Here is a 22856-nt window from a genome sequence, read left to right on the forward strand (position 1 = left end):
GATCAGACAACAATCGTGGCCGCTTTTTATTTCCTCCAGTAATTCAACTCTACGGCGGCGCCGCTTTTTTTTCCGCCTCTACTTTTGCTGTCTTCAGTCTGTTAACACACGTGATGGAATTGTGGATTGCAGATAATGGATTCAGAAGAACAGGAGCAATTATAATTCTCTTCAGGAAAAATGAAAATTCATAAAAACACTCGGAGTCTTCAGTAATTTCCAAACTCCCAGAGAAGAGTAATAATTGGCTCTTATGGCTTTTGAAAGAGGAGAAACATTAAGCATTTCCTGTGAAAGAAATTACGTACCTACACTGAATGAATGCAAGTATAGTGTTAAACACTGTATTTACAGTTTATCAAGAGAGGCTCGGGGACTTTTCTTGTGTGACCATTTATTTTTCCTTCAAAGTGTCTTCCGGAGCAGAGGCTTTGCAGATTGGGCAGATGTTCTTAATCTGCAGCCATTTCTTTACACAACTGGAATGGAAAATATGTTTGCAGTTCAATCGCCCAAGAGTGTCTCTATCTTTATATACTTCCTGTTAGGCAAGTAGTAGCAGACGCAAAAGAGTTACAACTCGATGTACCACCGGATTTAAAATTGGTTGGACCACCGGATTTAAAATTGGTTGGTTCTGCATGACTTACCAGGCATATCGGACAACCATCTTCTTCATGGCCATTTTCCGTCTGATCGGAGCAGAAAATTGTCTCCCTCAAGCACCTCCTGATAGCATCTTCGGATAAACCGGTACTCACAATGCCTATACTCTCCCCCAAAGCAAGCAGTTCCTGTACCAAATGATAGATATTATAGAGATTGTGGAGTCTGCAGAAACCGAGAGAAGATTGAAAAACAATTAATTACCTCGTAGCTCATGTTGTCAGTGTCCAGTCGCATAGCAAGGTGTTGATCAAGAAAATGCATTGGATCATACAAGGCAGAGTGATCCACCAGGACTATGGCCTGCATCGTCAAATTGTGATTGATCAATTTTTATAATAATAAACAAGTATAGATTACTGGAGTTGAAGGAACATAAGTCTAAAGTTACTGAATTTCTAACCTCAGATGTCTGTCTAACATGAGAAGCATCCTCGTCCAAGAAGGAATGGAATCTGATAGAACGACTCATTCTTCTATTTGAGGACCTGGCAGGTTCCACTCTCTGCAACCTGGTATTTTGAGAAGATGCTGCTAAATCTATGGCTTGGTAGCTAGGATTGACTCTGTAAGCTGTTCTTTGACCATGGATACTTGGAGCCATCATCCGACCACGCGACAAGGGACCACTGTGTGACAGCAGACGGGATCTGTAGCCTCCATCAATGTCCATATTGTTAGTGGTACCATGGCTTGCTACAAAAGAATGGTTGATATCAAGATTGAAGGAGCTTGTTTCTCCAATTTAAAAATCAAGTAGAACATAATTTTGAATTAGCACTTCGAATTAAGATACTAGCATACAAAAAGGAAATAAACTACTCGAAATTAAACGAACCTGAAGAAAAGGACCTCGAACTACGATTTATAGATATTGGAGCATGAGTCCACTGGGCTCCCATGTTGGCATTCGAATTACTTGCAAATGAGTGAATTAGATGAGATGAGTTGGTAGTTGATCTGACTCCAGATGAGATGTTCTCCAACTGAATGGCAGTGTCATACCGATTTCTAACATTCCTCTGAGAAACTTGCCCAAAATTTGATGAATTTTGACTCCTATGACTATTATGATCAAAGCTAACAGGATCACAAGGCCAGCACTGTGAATCATAAGGAGGTTTTCCCTGTGAAATGTCAGTTGAAATTGTTGGGTTGGAAGAACTTCCAGCACTATAATATCTGTTTCTGTTTTCTCCATGAGGAAACATGAAGTTTGCTGGATATTTTCTTTTACAAGGTGCTCTTTCATACTCCATTTCAATTAAGGGATTGACATTCCTCCTAATATTCCCCACTGCATATTGGTTATGAGAAAATCCATGCTGCGTAGAATGTGGTGGATGTTGGCTAATGCTTCCGCCACAAGGAAAATGAGTATATACATCATAAGGTGTCACCATGTCATTAGTTCGCACATGTGCTGGAACCTGGGAATTAAAATATTCCCTTTGTTGGTTATTTGACCTCAAATGAGAGTTGAAATAAGTGACCGGGTTGGCTCCATTAGTTGCTGTATTTTCTGCTGGAAACATAGAAGAATTTCCTGGAACCAAAATCATGTTACTTGATCACTTCTAACCTTTTCAAACAGTGAAAATACAATGAATAATAATGCATGAAAATGTCTAAATCACCGAAGTTCAAATGGTGATCATGTCGTGGATGGTTCCAAATCTGCTCATGATCCATTTCGTGCATGTGACTTTGCTTAATTGAGTGCCTCTGGTCCATACTAGCTGTTTTCATCAAGAGGTAAGTAGTAGCTTCAGGACAGCAAAATAGAAATCTGTCTACAAGGAAAGCATACAAGATAGAAAAAGAGCTTCATATATAGATACAAATAAACAACTAGGTTAGTATATTTCTGACAATTAATCTCTTCAATAACAATTCCCAAATTCAGAAACAACATAAACATCTGACTACTCAAGGAGAGAGAAGCTATTCTCTGTTTCAATGGCTAGACAATACACATTGAAGGAAGCCATATATCAAAGATACAATAGTAGACTAAGAAGTTGTTAAACAATATGAAAAAAGAATGCACAAACTATTCTCTGGGTAACACCGTCAGTGCCAAACCCAAGCAGGTAGTGAAGGATGTCGTTGCCTATGAAGGTGCAATGTACCTTAACCATCCTAATGGAGTCAGCTGTGGTCACCAACAACGCATGTGATGTCAGGCCATGTAGCGAAAAAAGGGTTGGCCTTCACAACAAATTTCACTGACCAAATATGTATGAGCTCAGGTTATAAGAAGAAAAATATCCAATAGTAGAACTGAATTTGAAGACAGTGCCTAAAGCCCTTCACTTAAATCCAAAAAATCATGATAATTTAAAACACACACCCGTGAACCTGAATACAAACAATATCGCAGTTTCACCTATTGATCTTATTTCTTGAGATAAAGAACCATTATTTGTGAGTCACAAGAGCTGACCTTAGGAAAATCCTGATGACTTCAAAAAGATTTCTTGATGGCATGGCTTTAGAAGAGCTTCATATTGATTTGTCCCCTTTGAAGAATGCTCACAATGCTACATAATCATACACTGAGATTTCTATTGAGCTGATGAAAGAAGCACATACCAATGCTATGAACACAATTATACCAAGTAAGCTAATAAGAATATTTTGAAGCATCTTGTAGGTTAAAAGAGCAACATATGGATGCATTCATTAGCCTAAACAATCTCATGAATAGTCCTCCAAATGGATTCATTCCATCATCCTTTCTTCGAGGAAAATTAATTTTACTATATCTTTATTTAGATCGAATATAGTACTTTCAAATAGAAAGATTTACTAATTTACAGGGAGACATTTGCCAACCTTGCAGGTTGATTTTGTCATAGCCTCACAAGTTTTGCATCTTTAGTTTTGGTGCTAGTGGATTAAACTTTAATATTATCATTTTCACACATCATGATCACTATGAAGATGCAAGTATCATTGTATCCTAGTGTGTTAAATACTGATTTTTCATCAAATTTTTTTCAGTGCATCTTAAAATTTATTTACTTATTTTATTTTTTAAAAAATGTGTAAATGTCAAAGTAAGTTAATTCGGGGCATTGAGTTAGTCAAATTGAGTTTAGAAGGAACCTACATAAACTAGGGAGAAGCTCACTTGAGAAATTACTTCCTAAGTTTCCCCTTCATCCTTTTTCTCATTCTCCTCTATTGTTGTGGCTAATTATGTTTTTTTTATGAGAGTTTCTCTAGCTCACGTATCACTAAACATAGATAATATCTATGTTGCAAATTGAGAGTGTTAAATTTAAATAGTATTGTCTATGTATGGCATACCTAGTTTTATAGTCATGGTCCAGATAGAATGTTACTTGGATAGAATAATTCATATTTAGAGTTATTGTCTTGAATCTATAAACATATATAATATTCTTTATGAAATAATCGTATATGACCCCCAAGAAAGATACAATATAGTGTTATTTGACAATGTAGCTTCAAATGTAGGTGCTTGTTTGTGATTGAATCATACTAGCCTGTCCAATATAAATTTTAGTCGAAGGTGGAATGCTGTATGCTGAAATTTGGGAAGAATAAGATATGGTCACTAGAGAATGAACATGAGTCGTGAACAAGAGTTTCTTTCATGATAACACTTCTACAAACCAAACAACACCAGAACATACCATGTATAAAAAGGTGGAAAGTCACTGTAAATGTTGGAACTTGGAAAGAGTAAAATAGATATGGTCAGTAGACAACAAATATGAACTTTCAACTTGAGTTTCTTTCAAAATAACACATCTCTTTAACAAGGTCAGGACATCCTATATACATTGATTAGCCTCACCGCCTCACTTTTCTATGAGCAATTACAAGAGAATTCTGTGATACATGGTTGATTTGACAATGATGTAAAGGGCTATAATCCATATATGTAAATGCCCAGCCAATCAAAAGAAACAGATGAGTTTGAGCAGCTATTGTATTCTGAAGGCTCATTAGATTTGATAATTTCCTATGCTGTCTAGCTGAACCATGGGAATTGTGAAGTACCTCAAAGATCCATTCTTATGATCATTTGTACTCAACAATGGTAGGACAGGAGGAAGACAAATGACATGCCAATCACATTACTACAACACAAGTTTAATCTTCAAACTTCTATCAGCAGACTACAGTAACAAACCTCAATTACATTGTAGAGTATCTCACCTCTAAAGAAACAAGTGAGATACCAAAGATAATCAGACAAAGCAGCCTTCTATATGAAGCAAGTCCAACCAGACATCATGCAATGGATCGCATGATGGCCAAATAAGATACTTCCTGATGAAGTGCGGCTCCAAAAACATTCACACAATAGTACATAATAATATTATGGTCTGTTGCACTCCAAGTTATAAAATTGTTAGTTATAGGTTCCAGAAGACAACATAGACAAGTTTACTTTTCTTCAAGTTCACCTGGTCTTGCTATGCCCTTTCACTGCCCTGTTAGTGATTCTTGTGTGTTGATTCTTACAGCAGAGGACAGAAGATGGTATAAACCATGACAACTACATGAAGAACCTCAAGATTTATTGCCAGTTCACTGTCATGTCCTACAAGCTAGCCAAAATTGGTTCATCCAGGATAATTCATATAGTTCACCTAAGGAACAGACTAAGAAAAATTAGCTATGACCTGAAAGTTTTAAGCTTTCCTTAACAATTGGCTCCAGCTATGCTATACAAGCATATATGTGTGAAGAATCAGATAGATCAAAAGGCCTGAATTACTAAAAAACAAGTCAGAATATGCATATGAAAATTGTTTCTGCTTCAGATTTACAAAGGATCATGAAGACAATCAGGAAATCAACCTCAAAAACTATTTTTAGTGCAGCAGCATCACATGATTTTTGAAAGGATACATGACTATCATCATTAATTCCATTGGCATTATCTATGCCAAATGTTTGAGAATCAAGATAGACAAGCTATCTAAGGGGTTCTATAGTACAACCCTCACTTAAAACCTTTTATAGACATAATAATTGAAGGACCCATCATATTGTTTCAAATAGCACTCCTGCTATCTGTACATCACACACTTCAGAGGGCCAGAAATCCAAAGCCCAGGTCTGACATTGTGAAGCCTCAAAACCTCATCTGCTCATGGTAGAAAGTAACGACGAGAATTCACAATTCCAAATCCTCTTCTTCATGACCCACTAAGATGAACAAAGTGCCTGCAATAGCAGTTATAGTTCAATAGAAAATGGTCAGAATGTTTGCTTAGTAACCCAACCCAATGATGCTAACCTAAGAATTAGTGTTGAGGAGAAATCTCTCTTCAAACTGACTATTAATCTAAGATGTTCAGGATTTAGGCTTTGTTACTCTGGAATTATCTGTTTTAACAGAAAAAGGCAGTATCTGATTGATGCTACATAATCAAAACCTATAAGATTCCTAAACTAGTGATATATTTTGGATATATTATAATATATAGATGAACTACTGTTTATAAGAAGCACCAGGAACATCAAGATAAGCTCATTGTCTTTACCTGTTCATCCAAAACAATATCTTCAGTATTCAGCATTCAAATCACTGACTACCACATATTCTACATGATAAGAATTTTCCATACAAACTAGTGCCAAAGCAGCTTATGCATGAATCAACCATGAATTTGCAAAATCGATAAGCATCAACCTATCTGTAATGTTTGTAAAGCCTCATGTGTCGAACAACCTCAAGAGATTCATCATTTTGCAAGTGAATAAACTAAGGGCTATTTGTTGATAATTCTCAACCACATAGATCATTCCACCTTCCAATTTCCAATATGTATCAAAACATTTTCCATCAAGTATTGTACTTATAAAGCCAAAGATGGAAAAGCACGATCCACGATCTTTGTCCATGCAAGATCTAATTGTATTTGATCTGTTACAACCATAAACATGCAGTTTAATCACATAGTACAAAGGACACATATCATGAGTATGTTAACTAGAGGAGGTAGTAATGATTGAAGAGTAGTACATGGCTCTTTTTCATAACAGAAGAATCAGAATGTTATGAATACAGGATAATATAGGAATTTAAGATAGCCAACCCAAGAGCTCTAGAAATTGACAGTTATAAAAAGCGTCTTTCTGAATTAAACCAAACTAAACAGTACAGAATTTATCCATGTTCGTCAGCCAATTAGCTATGATTTGGAGACAGTTGGTTCTGAGATTTTATTTAGATTTTACAGTTTAGGCACATCTTGGTTATATGATTTTCATCTAGCAAGTTAACCTGAAGTATCAATTCACATTTTACCAGAGAAAGAGTGATGGTCTGAATTGTTTCTGCAAAAGAAGACCAAGAGGCATCCCTGTTATACCCCATGAGAAAACAAATGATATACAATTTTTATGGATTGTCATTTCCACTTTGATATTGTATCCCAAGGAAGTCAGTAAACAATCAAGTGAATTATTTTAAAGGATAAAATCATTTTTTAACAATAATAAATACAAACTTACCCAGGAGACAAATTATAACTTGAAGAAAAAGGCAAACTGCCTACTTTCTCTTAATGAGAAAACACACTGTTAAAAATAGACAATCACATTTTTACTGAGCTTGAATAATGAGTTGTCAGGAGATGGTGACAGAATATTGTCTTCATCACCACCACCATCATCATCATCAAGGCATGTTTGTCCTAACTATCTTGAGTTGGTTACATGTGCATAGGTTTACACAAATTTTAACATCTGCTGCATAGGCCTAGTGCTGCTAAAATGTATCCACAAATTCCATCAATTCCCATAAAAAAGTCAAGACTATAAACATAATTTTTAACTTAATAAACATAGGATAGCAAATGGATATCAGACTTAATCTTTTAGAAATTGTGGTGAAGGATCAAAATATATATTTTTTAAAACATAAGCTAATTTAAATTCTTGATAAACTGTGGTTAATAAAATGCATCGATGTATTCAGATGCTATTACTGGAAACGAGTGATTAATTTCTAGACTTGAGTTTTTAGTGAAGAAATTGTTAAGTGGATTGCAAAATATATCTATGAAGGTAACCCAATTCAGACAGATGGTGATCGAGATAATAACTTAATATAGCACAGAAGTCTGGAACGACATGCGAAAGTGTGATGTCATTCAAAGTTTTCCTTTGAAAACTCTTGACAGGTTGTCAATGTCTCAGATTTTAGTAAAAGTCAATAAAATTGCACAGTAGGATTGTAGAGGATGGAAATCTTATTAATATTCAGCTCTGGTTTAGCTGTCTTTAGGCTAGTATTGAAGTTTAACCGGAACTGGATAAGGCATCAAGTTCAAGTATTTGAAGGCTTGGGACCTAGCTTGAAGGAGACACAACAAATGATGCAAGGGTTGAAGAGATTGTCTTTATCTCAAACTTTCCCAGGAAATTATGGAAGGATAATAATGGATATTTTCTACAAATCCAGTAGCCTTCAAAGATACTGATCATTTTTATTTCTGAAATATGAGACTTTTTCAATTACAGAACCAAAATAAATCACTTTCTCAAAATGACCAGGACAATAATAATTGTAGGTTTGTAAAAACTATTTTAAAATTTTATGGCTTAAATTTTTATTGTTTTAAATTTTAAAAGTTGTTTAGATTTGTCCTTGAAAGTGTGCTAGAGATTTTTAGGGATAACTAAGTCATATGTTTACAAAGACCCAATCTCATTGTCCACCAGTATAAAGGTTAGAATCCTTTCAGTTAATAATATTTTCCTCTTCGGTCAGTTTTAATTTTTCCGGTGTTGCATCATTCATGGTGTTCTAACATAAGAATATATGGGTTGATTTCTGCATTTATAACGAACCAAATGGAGCTTTGTTAGCAATGGGCTGTGAATAAATGAACAAGTTAATTCTTATAGCTTCTGACTATGGACTATTCATCAAGGTTTCTCTATGCACTGTTTCCAACTATCACCTTGGGAAGAAATGGCAAGACAGGAGGAAAGTACTGTCCAAGTTCACCCCATTCTACTTCGTCCCAAAACAAAGAAAAAGTTAATAATCAGCATTTCTTCCTTATTTGGGACCTATCTTAATTTATAAAATACATATTTTCAAACACATTTTATATTTTTAAGTATTAATTTTAGGAAACTAAAACTTTCCTCCTTTTTTTTCCTTCCAAGGAGTAACAAACTAAGGAGAATCTTTCCCTATCCATTTTCTCCTACTTCTTTTCCGTAGCTCATTTTATTTCCTATTTTTTTTCTTTTTCCAATAAGAACCTGACCTTTATCTTGGATTAAGGAAGAATAAGATCCTACTGTTTAAAGAAAATTAAGATTTTCAAACATGCTGATCGCTCTTAGTTTCATGGAGCAGCAAATGCAAGTTAGATATTCTTAAAAGCTTTTTTAAGAAACATTATAGCTGGCAACATATGAGAAGAGAAAAGAATCTAATTCCCCATCTCTTGGCTCTGGATCTTTTGATTCTTTGTTTTTAGTTGGAATCCTAAAATTAAGTGTTCCACAACCTCTTTTCTTTTGACATTTTGTTTAGAAGCGCCATAAATCCAGTTAATCAGCTTAGTTATGTTACTAGTTACTATTGGAACTATTTAGCCGTCTTTAGAAAAAAGGATGAATTTGGCTCAAATGGATCACATCAGCTAGGAATGTGACAACTAATAGAAACAAAGTAAATGAATTACAACAGTGCTTTGAAGGAAACAAAACTGATTCAAAATACATTAAACCATTGGAATAATGCTTTGAAGGAAATAGACCTGAATTAAAATAGGTTAAATGAGATATTCATAACAACTGATAGATGAGTCACCCATGTCACATTTAGGATATACCATGGCAAGATTTATAACAAAGGGTAGGTCATAAGGTCAGAAGTGAAAATTGTGACATGCTAACCTATCTAATATAGACACATCTTGAATAATTAATTGGTTATAAAAAACACTGGCGATTATATTAACATTAGAAGGAAAAAAGGGAACTGTGTAATTTTGCAAGAAGCATCATTCAAAGGATAACAAAAAAAAGAGATGGGGCAAAAGAGAAAAACAAAACTCAAAATAGTAATAATTCATAGGGGCAGTCTGGAGAAAACCATCTTTTCAGAATCTTAATTAGTGATATAAACAGCCAGGTAAGCACCATCGTTGATCACTCATAAGTGTCATAAATAGAATGCTGGATTTTGATTGGCTCTCCAAAGGTCAGTGTTACACATACAAAGTGGAATCATCCTGGAAGTAGAAATTTGAACACAAGGAATTTAGTTCCAAGAGTCAGAAAGGACCAAAAAATTATTCTTCTTCCTTGAACTTAATCTGTAGGGATAATTCTCTAAATTAATGCTCTCTGACTACTCATTGTCAACATATACCCTAATCCATGATGCTTAGTCAGCCAATGCTGTTGTGTCATGCCAAAGCCTTATATGAAAGGCTTTCGCGATAAAGTTGCCATTTCAGTCCCATCAAAGTCCTATTTGTATCAGTTCAGACAAAAGCGTGCCCTTATGTTAACATTTCTGGGAGACTAAGAAGACCTAAAATTACAAGACAACTACGACAGATGTCAAACTTCCTATCAGGGCTCTTAAATACTTGGATAAACAGCAGATAAATGCACTTTAATTTGCTAACTCTGAGTGGATCTAACCTGAAAAAATAGGGAGATGCAACAACAAAACTATATCAGTTAATTTGAAGGCCCCAAATCTTCTGTCTTTCAATTATGATAGCATAAACAGATTTATTGACTTCGCAACCCAAAAACAAGTGGAAATTCCTGCAAGAAAGAAAATAGTGAACACAATTACAGGGACTACTAACGATAAACCTCAAACAAAATTAGGGCGTCCCTTTATTCAAAGTCTCGATCATCCAAATTCATACCCTACTAAATATTCAACACACACACACACACACACACACAAAACATAAATTAGCAATACAAGGAGATACGCAGGGTAAAGATCTCACGCTCCGCGCTCGAGTACAATTTCTTTCGATTACCGGTAAACAAAATAACTCAACAAATAATTACCAGAACGCAGAAGGAAATTTAAAAAAAAAGGGGGAAACTAGGAAAACATTTACCGAGTGGATTGATCAACGAACGAGAAACTATAGGTTTGACGACGATCTCTTTGTGCGCTGGAACAGGCGTCGATCTCAGATCCGAGAGGAGAGGAGAGGCGAAGAACGATTAGATCAGGGAAAGAACGAGGGGAATCGTTATCCCCGCCTTCCGGAAGTTTCTTCCCTGTTCCTTCCCCTTCCCCTTCCCCTCGTCTCTAATATATAGGGCAAAACATGCCCTTTTTTATTATTATTTGGCTGGATGGTGGGACCCGGTCAAAGGCGGAAAGGGCAAAAAAAAAAGACACGTGGCGAACGGTAAGGGATGTCAATGATCTAAAACAAATACAAAAGAAATCGACCACTGCAGAATCTCTTCTGGTTCGCATTGAATGTTTCCATTACACGCAAATCTTCTTCTGTCATTGCATCCTTCAGATCGCATTGAAGCATCCATCGATCAATGCTACACTTCTGCAACACTGATCGATCAGCAACCCTAAACAGAACGGTGAAGGTACGTAGGAGAAAGGCACGCATGGTCGGGGAGTCGTCTGTTCGTCGCTACGATGACCACAGCGGCGGCTCCCATATCGACTCCTGGCTGTACTCCTCCGCCGCCGTTCGAGGACCGTACGCATCAGGCAGCGGCCAGGCCTTCATGCAGAGGACTGCGATCAGGTTCTCGTTCTGCGCCCGCTGCGCCGCGAGCTCCGCCTGCGCCTGCGCCAGCTGCAGCTGCAGCTCGTCCACTTGCTTCTGCAGCTGGAAGATGATCCCGGCGCTGCCGTACACCGGATCTCTGATCCTCGCGTTCACCTCGTACACCAGGCTGCTCACGGCGTCCGCCCTCTGCCTCTCCGCAAGCTCCTGCGACATGTATCCCTCGATGGTCACCTCACCGCCGACCAAATTCAAACTGCAGGAAATCCATGGAGGAGGGTTAATTAAGAGCTACCTGCAGCAGTTTGACGACGTTGCTGGCGCCGAAGACTCGATGTGCGCTCGTGAACCTGACCAGCTCAGTCGGGGGGAAATAAGGCGCCAGCGCGCACTTGTCGGAGCATCGCCGGCGGAGAATCTTGCACGCCGCACAAGGGCTGTGAAGGGAGGAGGCACTTGAAGCCGCGTTGCTTGCCTCCATGGCAATGAGCTAGCACTCACAGAAGGAACAAGGATTTATATAGGGGAAAGAGGGGAGGAGACAGGGTGGGAAATCTGACTGTTCGCTACTCGGAAAAAGATCATGATTGAAGAATCTGCATCTGGTGCCAATTAAACTACTGAAGTCACAGTTTAAAGTCAGCTAATTTACCTACCAGTTTGACATGAAGTAATATGTCCACATAAACTTTGACGATCGATCTCAGCAAAATCTACGAACAGTGAGAAATCTACCAAGCTGAACTGCGTGATCTCAGCACGATCGATCCTGAAGCAAGATTTGGTCAAAGTGCGGGTGAAGAGGCGGCTGGTTAGGCAGGCGAAGGCAACTGGCAATTTCACACCCAAGAAAAAGCATGCATTGCTGGCTGAATTTTCAAGAACAAGTTGAAATATACATCCTTGTAATTGTGCCTACCTCGTTTTTAATCTGTATATTATCTTTCAATTGACAAACTTGCCGTGTGGACCCTCGGAATGCATGTGATTTCACTTTCTTTTGGCTATTAGCAGTTTTCCACTGTGTGTTGCTTGTTTTCTTCACAGATCGTAAGATCTCTCTTTCCACTGCATGTGCTCCCGCTCCCCCTAGCTAGGTGATTGCTAAAGCTTCCTTATCCAATACCTTTTCAAAATGAGAGGCCAAGAAAAACTTAAAGTGAAGTATGTTTAAGATTATTAAATTCTGGAATAGTGAAAGAAAGTTAAGTTTTGGTCATTGTGTGCAGAACACTGTTCGATAAATTCATTTGCTCATAAGAGTTCTGGAGAAAAGTGTGCATGAATTCTATCTCTTTGAACCTTCTGTTATGCAAGGATGACCTGTGCATGAATTCTATCTCTTTGAGCTTTGATTAGTTATTCATATGGAGGATTGATAAAAGTGTATATTCATGGTATCAAAAAGTCTTTAACATGATTAGTAGCAGGCAAATGCAGACCTGGTAGCAGAGGCCCTGGAACTAGTTAGCAGTGTTGGATTTCCACAAGGAGAGGGCACTTATGGTTTTCAGTACCATATTTCTGGGGCTCTCCTCTAGCACTGTTTCATCCATCAGATTGTTGAACTTGAACAGACAGTTGACGATGAGCAATTCATCTTTATCAATGTTAAGGTCTTCGATTCGGATGGTCTCCCACTCGGTTGCGATTGCTTGAAACTCAGATGGAATGCCAAATCTAAGGGCATAATCTGCTTGTATGCCTGTTTCATCATTCTGCAATTCAGGTTGCTTCTCATTGTTCTTCCTCCACACTTCTTTTCCCAACAACAGAGCAACCACAGAGCAGGAACTCGAAAATTTTTGAATCTCATAGAAGGGTTTATCAGCAGCCAAAAGAGCTGGATCTTCGGGATACACATCGAACTTGTCGTCCATGTTCTCTTCCATCAGAATCTGACTAATGTAACTTAACACTATGTCAGAAGACAATTCAGGAACTTCCATCTCGCTGCTTGCAGTCCAAGAGGATGTTTGAACTGATTAGGCGCCGAGCTAAATGAGGAACTACTTGTCGACTCATTCTGAAAAACTATGAAACTGTTCTCATCCAATATCTCATTTCCCCCCAATTCAACATTACTCTGAACATTCTGGTCCAAGAACACCTGATGATGAAGATACTCGTCTTGGATGTCTGTAATTGAGGAAGTAGCTATATCATCAGCAGTGGAAATCGATGTTCCTCTTTCGAGATCTTCAATCTTGAGTTGCTGGTCATTGGTTTTCCTTCACCTTCTACATGAACAAGTGATCAAGCAACTTCAGATCACTTCTACTACTACAACTACTGCCACCACCCTTCTGTTGTCTTCTATCTCCAAATTTTATCACATGAAACAAGAATTTTTAAAAGCTTTCACAGATATATCTCTAAGCCAAAATCATACCCACTAATTTGCACTTGTGCATACAAAGGCAAGAAAAACAGCATCAAATGAAAGAAATAACTCAGATCTTGTGTGTTTTCTGAAGGAGAACATATGCTTTTAACCTTCACTAAAAAGAGAATCCTACTGGTTTAAAGTGTTTTTTAAATTAGCCAACTCAAAAAAAAAATAAAAAACAATCTACCTATAATTAATTTACTTAATTTTTACGATATAAATAAAAATTCATTTACAGTACTTCTCTATATACCTGTCTATATTAATGAAATGGAGAACAAGAGAGTTGTAAGGCTTCTGGCCAGGCAGCTAGCTAGATACAAAGGAAAAGGATTGAGAGGCATTGATTCTATATTGATTGATGTATAGTTTACAGGATTGTACATTAAAGAGAGTATGTGAAGGAATGAAAGAATGAGAACTAAGAGGAACAACATCATGATGAAATGGTTCCTGCACTGCATATTCCGGGATACAAAAGGAAAGAGAGCACCAAAGAATTCAACTCATCCAACTGGTAACAGATTCAGCAAAAATCACAACCTAGCAAACGAAATCCAAGGCGACATTCTAACTAGTGAATTGATGCCGACTAGTATGAGAACTCATGGCCGCGTATCGATATGTACTTCTTCACCCAAATGGCAATGTCGTCGACGCAGGCTTGTGCTTGAGGAGTTCTGAGGAGCATGTCGAGCGTGGCAAACTCGTGGACTGCATCCTTGTATTCCAGCACTGGTGCATCAACGTTCACCTTGCGAAGTTCCTCAGAGTAAGCAATTGCCCGGTCCTTCATCCAGTCATGTTCCGCGGCTACTGTGAGGGTTGGAGGCATATATCTTAATGGAGGTCCCCGGTTGGGCGCAAGGGGGTTTGCGGCTGGATGGTCTAAAGTGAAGTTTTCCTCGGGTAAGAACAACTTCCAAGCGAGTATGCATAATGACTTGTCGTAGATGTAAGAGTTTGCTAGCTTTAGTTCAGAATGGGTGGGAACAGTTCCTGCAAAGAAGGGATACATCAACACCTGGGCAACAACCTTAACAGGCTCAATCAGCTTTCCAGCCTCAACTGCTTTCCGAGCAACAAAATCAGCAATGTTCGCGCCACAGCTCACACCAAGAAGAACACACCTGTTCCAAAAATGTCAGGCAAACCTGAGGTCAACTTATGTAAATTTATACAAATAACACAAGCTGTAAATGGAAACCAAAACAATGATAATTTGTAATTACGATGATGACCAACAGAAGAACTCAGGCACACGACTGCAAAGACAATCATCATAACAATCAAAGTGGACCCAGAACTTCAAAGTAGTATGCAGTGACTGCAGGTGAGCACCAGAAAAAGCACCACAAACCACTATAGAATCTAAAATGTTCAAATTAGTGGACAATGATATCACAAAAACTAGGAAATCATAGACTAACAGTAAGATAATTAATCATAAGATTGAAGCACAAGTTCAACTCTTTAACTTTTTCAGAATTCAGTGGTTCCACATTGCAGAAGAAAACAGATGGAATGGCAGATAGGGGGGAAAATGATGAAAATGGGGCAGTATGGTTAGGCATGGTGGTGAGTAAAAACAATAAACAATGATTAGTAAGACGCCTTAAATTGGTTTCAGGTATGCCACTAATTTGACAAATCATCTAACTCACCCAATTTCATGATTCTACCACCAGAGAGTTTTACCAAAATATTAATCCAATAATCATGAATCATTAAAGTATCAATTAGATTACAATAACAAAACAATATAAATTGGACAAATATAGTAGAAGAGAGATTAAAAATTTAATTCCCTCAATGTTTGCTTACGAACAACTTCAAGAAGAAAAAATAATCCTAATTATTTCTCAACACCGAGATATTAAAGATCAAATATTAAAACCGTATCCTATAAATACTCATCCCAAACAAAATCATAGTAGCAGTATCTCTCAAGCACTATCAATTTCTTATAGAAATGTTAGAGATATAAATAAATACCAATAAGATACTCCAGAGAGGAAAACCAATATTACACAGTGCCTAGTATGTATAGGTGCCAGAACTATTGTATCGTTGAAGAAAAACAGAAAATTAAAAAAAAAAAATTAACCTTGTTTTTTTTTTTAGTGTAGATGATAGAAAGTAAAACAAATTAACAAGCCAAAGCCTGCCATTACACATAAATACTGAGTTTGATAAGAACTGCAGAAATAAAAGGTATATATGTCAAGGTTAACCTTGTTTTCTCGAGTCCACGAGACTGTCAACTTCTTGATCTAGAACACAGACATAGTTACTAGACACAAAGTTGAATTGCCTGCACTTGTTCAAGTTTTTAATCGACATTGAGATAATACAACAACAACCAAGCCTTATCCCACTAGGTGGGGTCGGCTTTAATCAACATTGAGATGAGACATAAAATTATAAATCAGCCAGTTCTACAGACAGAAGGTTTCAGTATATGATTTTTTTTTCAATAAAGTAAAAGATGAATTGATTCAACAAGAGATCTTGCTGCTAGTCATCCAAGCTTTTATGATCTGTTATCAATAGGTATAGTCTTTCATTGCATGGTAGTCATTTTTTTCATCATTTTATCATAAGGAGATCCCCTAAACAACATCCTGTAGTGTCTTCTGGTTCATCTGATGACATCAATAAAAGATTTTTTTTTTTTACCGAGCATCACAACCATGTAGTGAGTTTCAAATGGTATTTACAATGTGGTGAAGCATTTACAACTTGCGTGTAGATGGAGATGAAAAATACTCGGACCAAAATACTAATTATACCAGTAAACACAACTTTTCCAGCACTATTAATGAAAGAAATGCTGAGTTTCTCCCCAGGCACAATCTAAATTTTTAAAATCACTAAACCGGCTTATACTAGCAATAGTACAGGATTATAGAACAGATGGCATACTTTCAAAAAAACTTGGAAAGACTATCCAATCAAATCAAGCTGCATAATTGGTTGGATTCACAATAAAAAAAGGAATTGTTAAGTCCTACAATTGATCCCTCTCAAATTTTCAAAATCCATCTTGAACCAAATGGATCTAGCTTGGAAATTCATCCAAGCTCCAATAAGAATGGCAAGGGGCCAGAATGGCTGCCCAAACTGAAGAAATGTTAAGCACTATTACCTGATCAAGCACTAACTAGACCGCTCAAATATGGAAATTGAATTGCTGACTGAGCCACACAATCATCAGGGAACAGAGCAATGTTTTGACCTGAATATGGTTGAACTTGAAAAGATGGCAGGTGGGCAAGAGATACCAAAGGTTACTAAATCAGAGAGTGTTCAACAACAACTTCATTTTCATCAAGCCATGTTAATCTTTTAGGATCATTTTCATAAATTTTATCCAAGGTTCCAAAACTTGTATGCCACAGTATGTAATTGATCCACTCACAAAACATATACAACATACGAGGACATGACAAATAGTACAAAAATATTTAAAAAATATTGATAAAGTGACTAACAGACAAAAATAAAGTAAATTTATTGACACATCCAATTCATACTTTCACATATCATAAAATAGAAAACTCACAAATGGAAATCCCAACAATATTACTTGTTGCACATGCAATTTCCTATTTGACCAAAACTTTGATCCAAGGATAACAAACCATTCCATAGTTTTGTAAAATTTATCTTTTTTTTTCCCAAGGTTACATGATTATCACACAAAACTAGTAATTATTTTCTTTACTTTAACAACCCACTCTTTATTTAAAATATATCATGATGAATAATAAACAAAAGATAGAAATGTTATGTCATTTATTTTGACTATTCATTGCCTTGTTTTATTATTGAAAACACTATTTTCACATATTCAATGCTTGTTCTACATAATTAAAAACTTTTCATACCTAAAGTTTCTCTATAATTAAACTTTGAATTTATTACATTTCTCTCTACATTCTCTTTAATTAGCAGAAGATTATCTAAAACAAACATATGTCCTATGGGTTTGTTTTGAATTTAGACTTATCTAGTACTACTTAAAACAAAAATATGCAATAGGGGTTTATTTCGAATTTGAATTTAAGCTTATATAGTACTAATGTAAAATAAAAATAAGAACTTACAATTGATGTTTGTTGTGAGTTTATAGTTATAGTAAAACAATTTGTTAAAATCCCAATGTTCTATCACTAGTTTCGCTATTATTCTTTTGTCACATAATGTAATTACTACATATTCCTTTCAACTCTAAAAATCACTATACGATCTGCTAAAAATTCTATCATATGTTGTTTCTAATTCAACAAAACCAAATGAAAATCTTTCTTTTTTTGCTCTGTGTTTCTTCAGTAGTTATCTTATTAAATTAATATCACCTATAGTTCATCTTCCATCAAACCAAATGGACTTCAAAAGCTTTTGATTTGTCCCCTATTCTTCTCCTAGTCATGCTTTTCTAATGTTATATGATATGTCTCATCGACGTAATCCATTGATCCAAACAAAAAAGATCATCTTAAAAATACACATGCCCAATAAATAAATCAGTTCAGAATCTAAATTTTAGTTTGATTTTAATTTCTCCTTTGTTCTAAAAATAATTTTTATTGTGTTCTTACTTTTACTATTACACCTAATCCCTTTTACATAAGTTTTTTAGACCAAGCTATTGTAAATCTTAACTAAGTTCATTCATTCAATTAATAGTATAGTTTTTCACTCTCAAATGCTTTCTTGTCTTGCGAGATCACTGATTAAGGCTTGCAATCCAATGAGATTGTTGAAACGAGGCACACAAATCTTGCTATAACTAAAGCAACATTACAAGCCACATATTCTTGGTACCAACAATTTTTTTTCTCTATTCATCTATCATCTTCCTAGTTCATGAAACTCTATTAAGTAACTTGGCCAACCAAGTTATATTTTAATCTTCTAAAACTTTTCAAATTTTAATAGGAATATCATCGGGACCTATAGTTTTACCTGTCTTTAATTTTTTTAAAACTTCTTTGACCAACTTAAAGAAGACCTGCTTATAAGAAGAGGAACCATCCAATAAAAAATGGAACAATCAAGGAAGCTATATATATATATATACACACACAAAAATAGAAATTATGGCAATCTGCCTGAGTTAAAGTCAGTTAAGAATTGATCAGAATATCTTTATCCTCATATAAGTTCATTGAAGTTAAACAACAACATTACCCAACTTTTTCTAGCACTACAAATATTGATCCTCACTTAATCATTAGAGAAACTCAGCACTCTTAATCAGATATTTGGTCATCTCATCATATGCTAAACCTTTTTAAGTTGATTTCAGCAGGAAATCTACTTTAATCGTTACAGTGGTAACTTTTACTCCCATTTGCAAATTTTCTCAACCAGAGATACAGTACCCTAATTATTTTTCAAAATTAATTCCAGTTAAGATACTAACGACTAAATCAAAAAATTAGTGTGGTTCCCCATTCTTACCATGTGATGTTACATTTAGATATCATATATAATCTCAAAATTTTCTGATAAAAAGTATCATTTGTCTATTGCATCTATCCTATAAATTAGACCTTGATTCAAAGTAGACTTTCACAAAGTTATCAAACCTATTCACATGTGAAATTCTTATAATTCTTCTCACATGTCCAAATCAAACAACTTATAGCATGATCAATACAATGTCTGATCAGAAAAACCAACAACAAAACAGAATTGCACCAAAGAACATCCAACTAAATCCACAATCATCATGCAAATTGGAATAAAACCACACCCAGGCATTCAATGGTAGTAAAATTTCTCTATAGTTATCACATCCAAATTGTTTGGACTTTACAGCTTGTTTATGCTGCTGTACTTTCTGAGACATTATGAGAGACAATGCAATTGAACAGCTAAAGACTAACTTTCTGATTGAGTTGAATCCCTATCCTGCATTTGATCACAACCGAACCTAATTCCATGCAGTAATGTCCTTAACTAATAGAGGTGTAATGATTACTAGAAATGTCAGCAAAGTAATGTTCCTTCACTAAACATTATAGGAATCAAATTATTCAATATGATCACTCAAAGATCTGCGGGCTTAAATGTTCGAACAAGCAGTCCTAAGCACGAGGAACAGCAAATTATCAGTATTTTCAGAAAGTAGGTTTGTCAGCCAAGAAACGAAATAATCACCTGGAAGGATCAGCATGAGCTGCCAACCACGGCTCAACTGCAGATGCCCCCAAGGCATCAACAATCTGCGATCTCATCACATCACCAGAGCCACTTCCCTTTGTACTCCCCAACGACTTGCTGCACTCTGCCAGATTCGCCTGCTTCCCCAACCAATTCAGCACCTTGACACCATCATCGAACGCTGCCGGATACCTGCTCTCCGGCGCAAGCCTGTACCCAACAGCAACGACGATCACGTCCAGAAGCTTCGAGATCCGCCTGCAGAAAAAGTCGTTGGCGGCAGACGTGTTGCTCCCGGCGACGAAAGCCCCGCCGTGGAACTGCAGGATCACGGGCAACTTGCGGGACCCAGCTGAGCGTCGACGGGTGCTGGGTGACGGGAGGTAGCCCCCATACGTCCCGCCTGCGGTGGGGGTGCCGGTTGTGGGGGTGCCGGTGGTGGGGGTGCCGTCAGGGGCGTGCCCGTTGCTGCGCCGCGCGAGGGAGGTGTCGGGGAGGAAAAGGCGTAGAGAGAGGGAACTGAGCGGGTCGACGTGGATGTCCTTTGTGGCGACTCCGTCGGGGCCGAACGTAGGGTTAGCGGGGGCGGTGGATTCGTCAGGACGGCAGGTGATGCCAAACTGGGTAGTCTCGTCGGCGGCCGCCAGGGCCTGCGCCTGCGCCTGGTGGAGGAGGGATTGAAGCTTGTGCCTCAGGATGAGCTTAAAGAAGACGCTGTACAGCTTGACGGAGACGCTCGGCATGGCTACCGGCCGATCCCCTTCTCCGACGCCCGGATCTGCGCCGCCCCAATTGGCATAAAATTGGCAAGGGATTCCTCAGAGAGGAAGAAACGAGGACCCGCAGAAGATTTACTCGGAAGGGAAAAAGAAAGAAATATATATTATTATTTAAAATTTCTAGAAAAATAATAATATTTTGACACGAAGTAACTTCTAGAAATATTACATATATATATATATATATATATTATATATTATTATTATTAAAAATATTGAATGAATATTTTGAGGGGCTTTTTTTTCACATTTTGACCATGGAATTTCTCAAACTGGTCAACATTAAAAGGTCAAACTTCAAATTTTCCAAATTATGGAAGTGGTCTAAGAAAGTCACCTCACCTACCCGCATATTATCTTTCTAGTGCAACAAATTCAAGTTATTGCATAAATTTATTATAAAAATAGTATGAAAAGGTTGATATTAAAAATATATATATTTTTTGAGAAATTAAAGAAAAACTCTAGTTTTGCTAGAGAGCTCATTGAAATTCTAGAATGCATGGTTAAGGTTGAGGGTCAAAGCAAATAAGTATCTTCTAGTTAAATAATTAGGCATCATTTTCAGTAAAAATATATATATATATTAAATTATTAATTTTAAAATAAAATAAAATATTAATTTTGGAAGAATTTATCTGCATGGAATTTTATTTTTCAAATCCACTCACGAGTCTTTTTCATATACATAATATATTTTATATTTCTCCATTATCAATAAATTTATTTTTTTTTTAAAAAAAAGAGCAACTCCCCAAACGGGCCTTCTTTAAGAGCCCAAAATGGACAGCCCATGAAGGGCCATTCAATTATAAGAAAAACAATCACTATAATTGTAATTAGTACTTGTTAATTAATAAAACTATGCTTGTAATAATCAAAAGGCCTTGCAATATAATTGCTTTATTGACTATCAAAAATGATCACAAAGCATAAGTTGATACTCGAAGAAGAGAAGAAGAGAAACATCGATCTATGTCGAAGCACAAGTTTATTAGAGTATCCATCTTCCTAGATTAGCATTGATAGGAGCATATGCACTTATAAATCGTTCCATCCACATTGCCAATGCATTGCCCCCTTCCATTATTGTAATTCTTAAAGCATTCTTCTTGACAACGAGCCAAGGTGCATCCGCTCTCTTGAAGCGTCTTTCGGCAAACTTTCGGGCCTTGAGCCATTGTCTCAACTGCGTGTATTAAGATACATTAGCATAATTAGCAATATGTACTCACTTTCATGAACAATTGAAGATTGTCTACTCTAAACTAAGAGAAAAGTAAAATAAAACACTAATATTGATCAATGGTGTCTATACCCGAGAAGCCGACTACGAGAAGAACAAGGAAGAAGAACACTAGAGATGCTTTTGCCATCTTAAGTTCCTACAAGAGATTTGGATAATTTCACTAAGAGAGCTCTTGGTGAAATATATAGACGTCTAAAAGATAATTACATGGTATGTTTGGTGCCACAATCACAATCATATATGTAATAATTATTTTTTTAATAATTACTATATTTCCATTGCCATATTTGTCAATAAAATAGTAATTATAGAAATAATAATTATTATTATTTACATTCACCATATTTAACTAAGTGAGCAATACAATCACAATCATATACAATTATTATTATAGTTATAATTACTTAAATTGTATACCGTATTTCTATAATATTGTATGCAATTCTTAACAATTATAGAAATAATAATAATTATGATTTATATCATATTTATTAGACTAATAATTTTTCTAGATTAGCATCTTTATATGATGATTAAATAATTAGGAGAGCTCATGGTCAAAAAATATAGCCCTAACTTAGTAGATAATTAATGATGATAAAAATAGCAATTTAGAATTATTATCTTTTTATATATAATTACCGAGATTATATACCATATTCTCTATTACTGTATATATCAGTAATAGTATTTTCTATATATTAATTATCTAAATATTAATGAAATATATATATATATATACTTGATTTTTTTTATAATTACTATATTTCCATTGCTATATTTGTCAATAAAATAATAATTATAGAAACAATTATTATTATTATTTACATCCACTATATTTAACTAAG

General features: G+C 36.1%; 3 protein-coding genes across 3 annotated transcripts; all 3 read right to left on the minus strand.

The window, feature by feature from the left end:
• Positions 1-205: 205 nt before the first annotated feature.
• Positions 206-10851, minus strand: LOC141830970 (uncharacterized). Its single transcript, XM_074718424.1, has 7 exons — positions 10773-10851; positions 2304-2405; positions 1505-2212; positions 1070-1362; positions 871-969; positions 651-794; positions 206-541 (listed from the first exon to the last, which is right to left on the minus strand). Exons 2-7 carry the CDS (start codon positions 2398-2400, stop codon positions 395-397), a joined length of 1488 nt encoding a protein of 495 aa, XP_074574525.1. The 5' UTR covers positions 2401-2405; positions 10773-10851; the 3' UTR covers positions 206-394.
• A 467-nt stretch (positions 10852-11318) lies between these two features.
• Positions 11319-11898, minus strand: LOC141830512 (LOB domain-containing protein 11-like). Its single transcript, XM_074717933.1, has 2 exons — positions 11768-11898; positions 11319-11673 (listed from the first exon to the last, which is right to left on the minus strand). Exons 1-2 carry the CDS (start codon positions 11896-11898, stop codon positions 11319-11321), a joined length of 486 nt encoding a protein of 161 aa, XP_074574034.1.
• Positions 11899-14245: 2347 nt separating this feature from the next.
• On the minus strand, positions 14246-20814 carry LOC141830971 (putative carboxylesterase 16). The gene is made up of 2 exons (XM_074718425.1): positions 19978-20814; positions 14246-14936 (listed from the first exon to the last, which is right to left on the minus strand). The coding sequence occupies exons 1-2, from the start codon at positions 20721-20723 to the stop codon at positions 14399-14401; spliced, it is 1284 nt and encodes a 427-aa protein (XP_074574526.1). The 5' UTR covers positions 20724-20814; the 3' UTR covers positions 14246-14398.
• Between the last annotated feature and the right edge of the window lie 2042 nt (positions 20815-22856).

This window comes from Curcuma longa, chromosome 6 (assembly GCF_044706935.1).
Source record: "Curcuma longa cultivar G26 ecotype Majalengka, Jawa Barat chromosome 6, ITB_CL_G26_1.1, whole genome shotgun sequence".
NCBI classification, from domain to species: Eukaryota; Viridiplantae; Streptophyta; class Magnoliopsida; order Zingiberales; family Zingiberaceae; genus Curcuma; species Curcuma longa.

Coding starts and splice junctions, on each gene's coding strand:
- LOC141830970 (XM_074718424.1), bottom strand. CDS start 2,400: ATGGACCAGAGGCACTCAATTAAGCAAAGTCACATGCACGAAATGGAT. Junction 795..870: donor CTGACAACATGAGCTACGAG/GTAATTAATTGT, acceptor CATTTGGTACAG/GAACTGCTTGCTTTGGGGGA. Junction 542..650: donor ATGGTTGTCCGATATGCCTG/GTAAGTCATGCA, acceptor CTTGCCTAACAG/GAAGTATATAAAGATAGAGA.
- LOC141830512 (XM_074717933.1), bottom strand. CDS start 11,898: ATGGAGGCAAGCAACGCGGCTTCAAGTGCCTCCTCCCTTCACAGCCCT. Junction 11,674..11,767: donor CCCCCGACTGAGCTGGTCAG/GTTCACGAGCGC, acceptor GATTTCCTGCAG/TTTGAATTTGGTCGGCGGTG.
- LOC141830971 (XM_074718425.1), bottom strand. CDS start 20,723: ATGCCGAGCGTCTCCGTCAAGCTGTACAGCGTCTTCTTTAAGCTCATC. Junction 14,937..19,977: donor GCTCATGCTGATCCTTCCAG/GTGATTATTTCG, acceptor TTTTTGGAACAG/GTGTGTTCTTCTTGGTGTGA.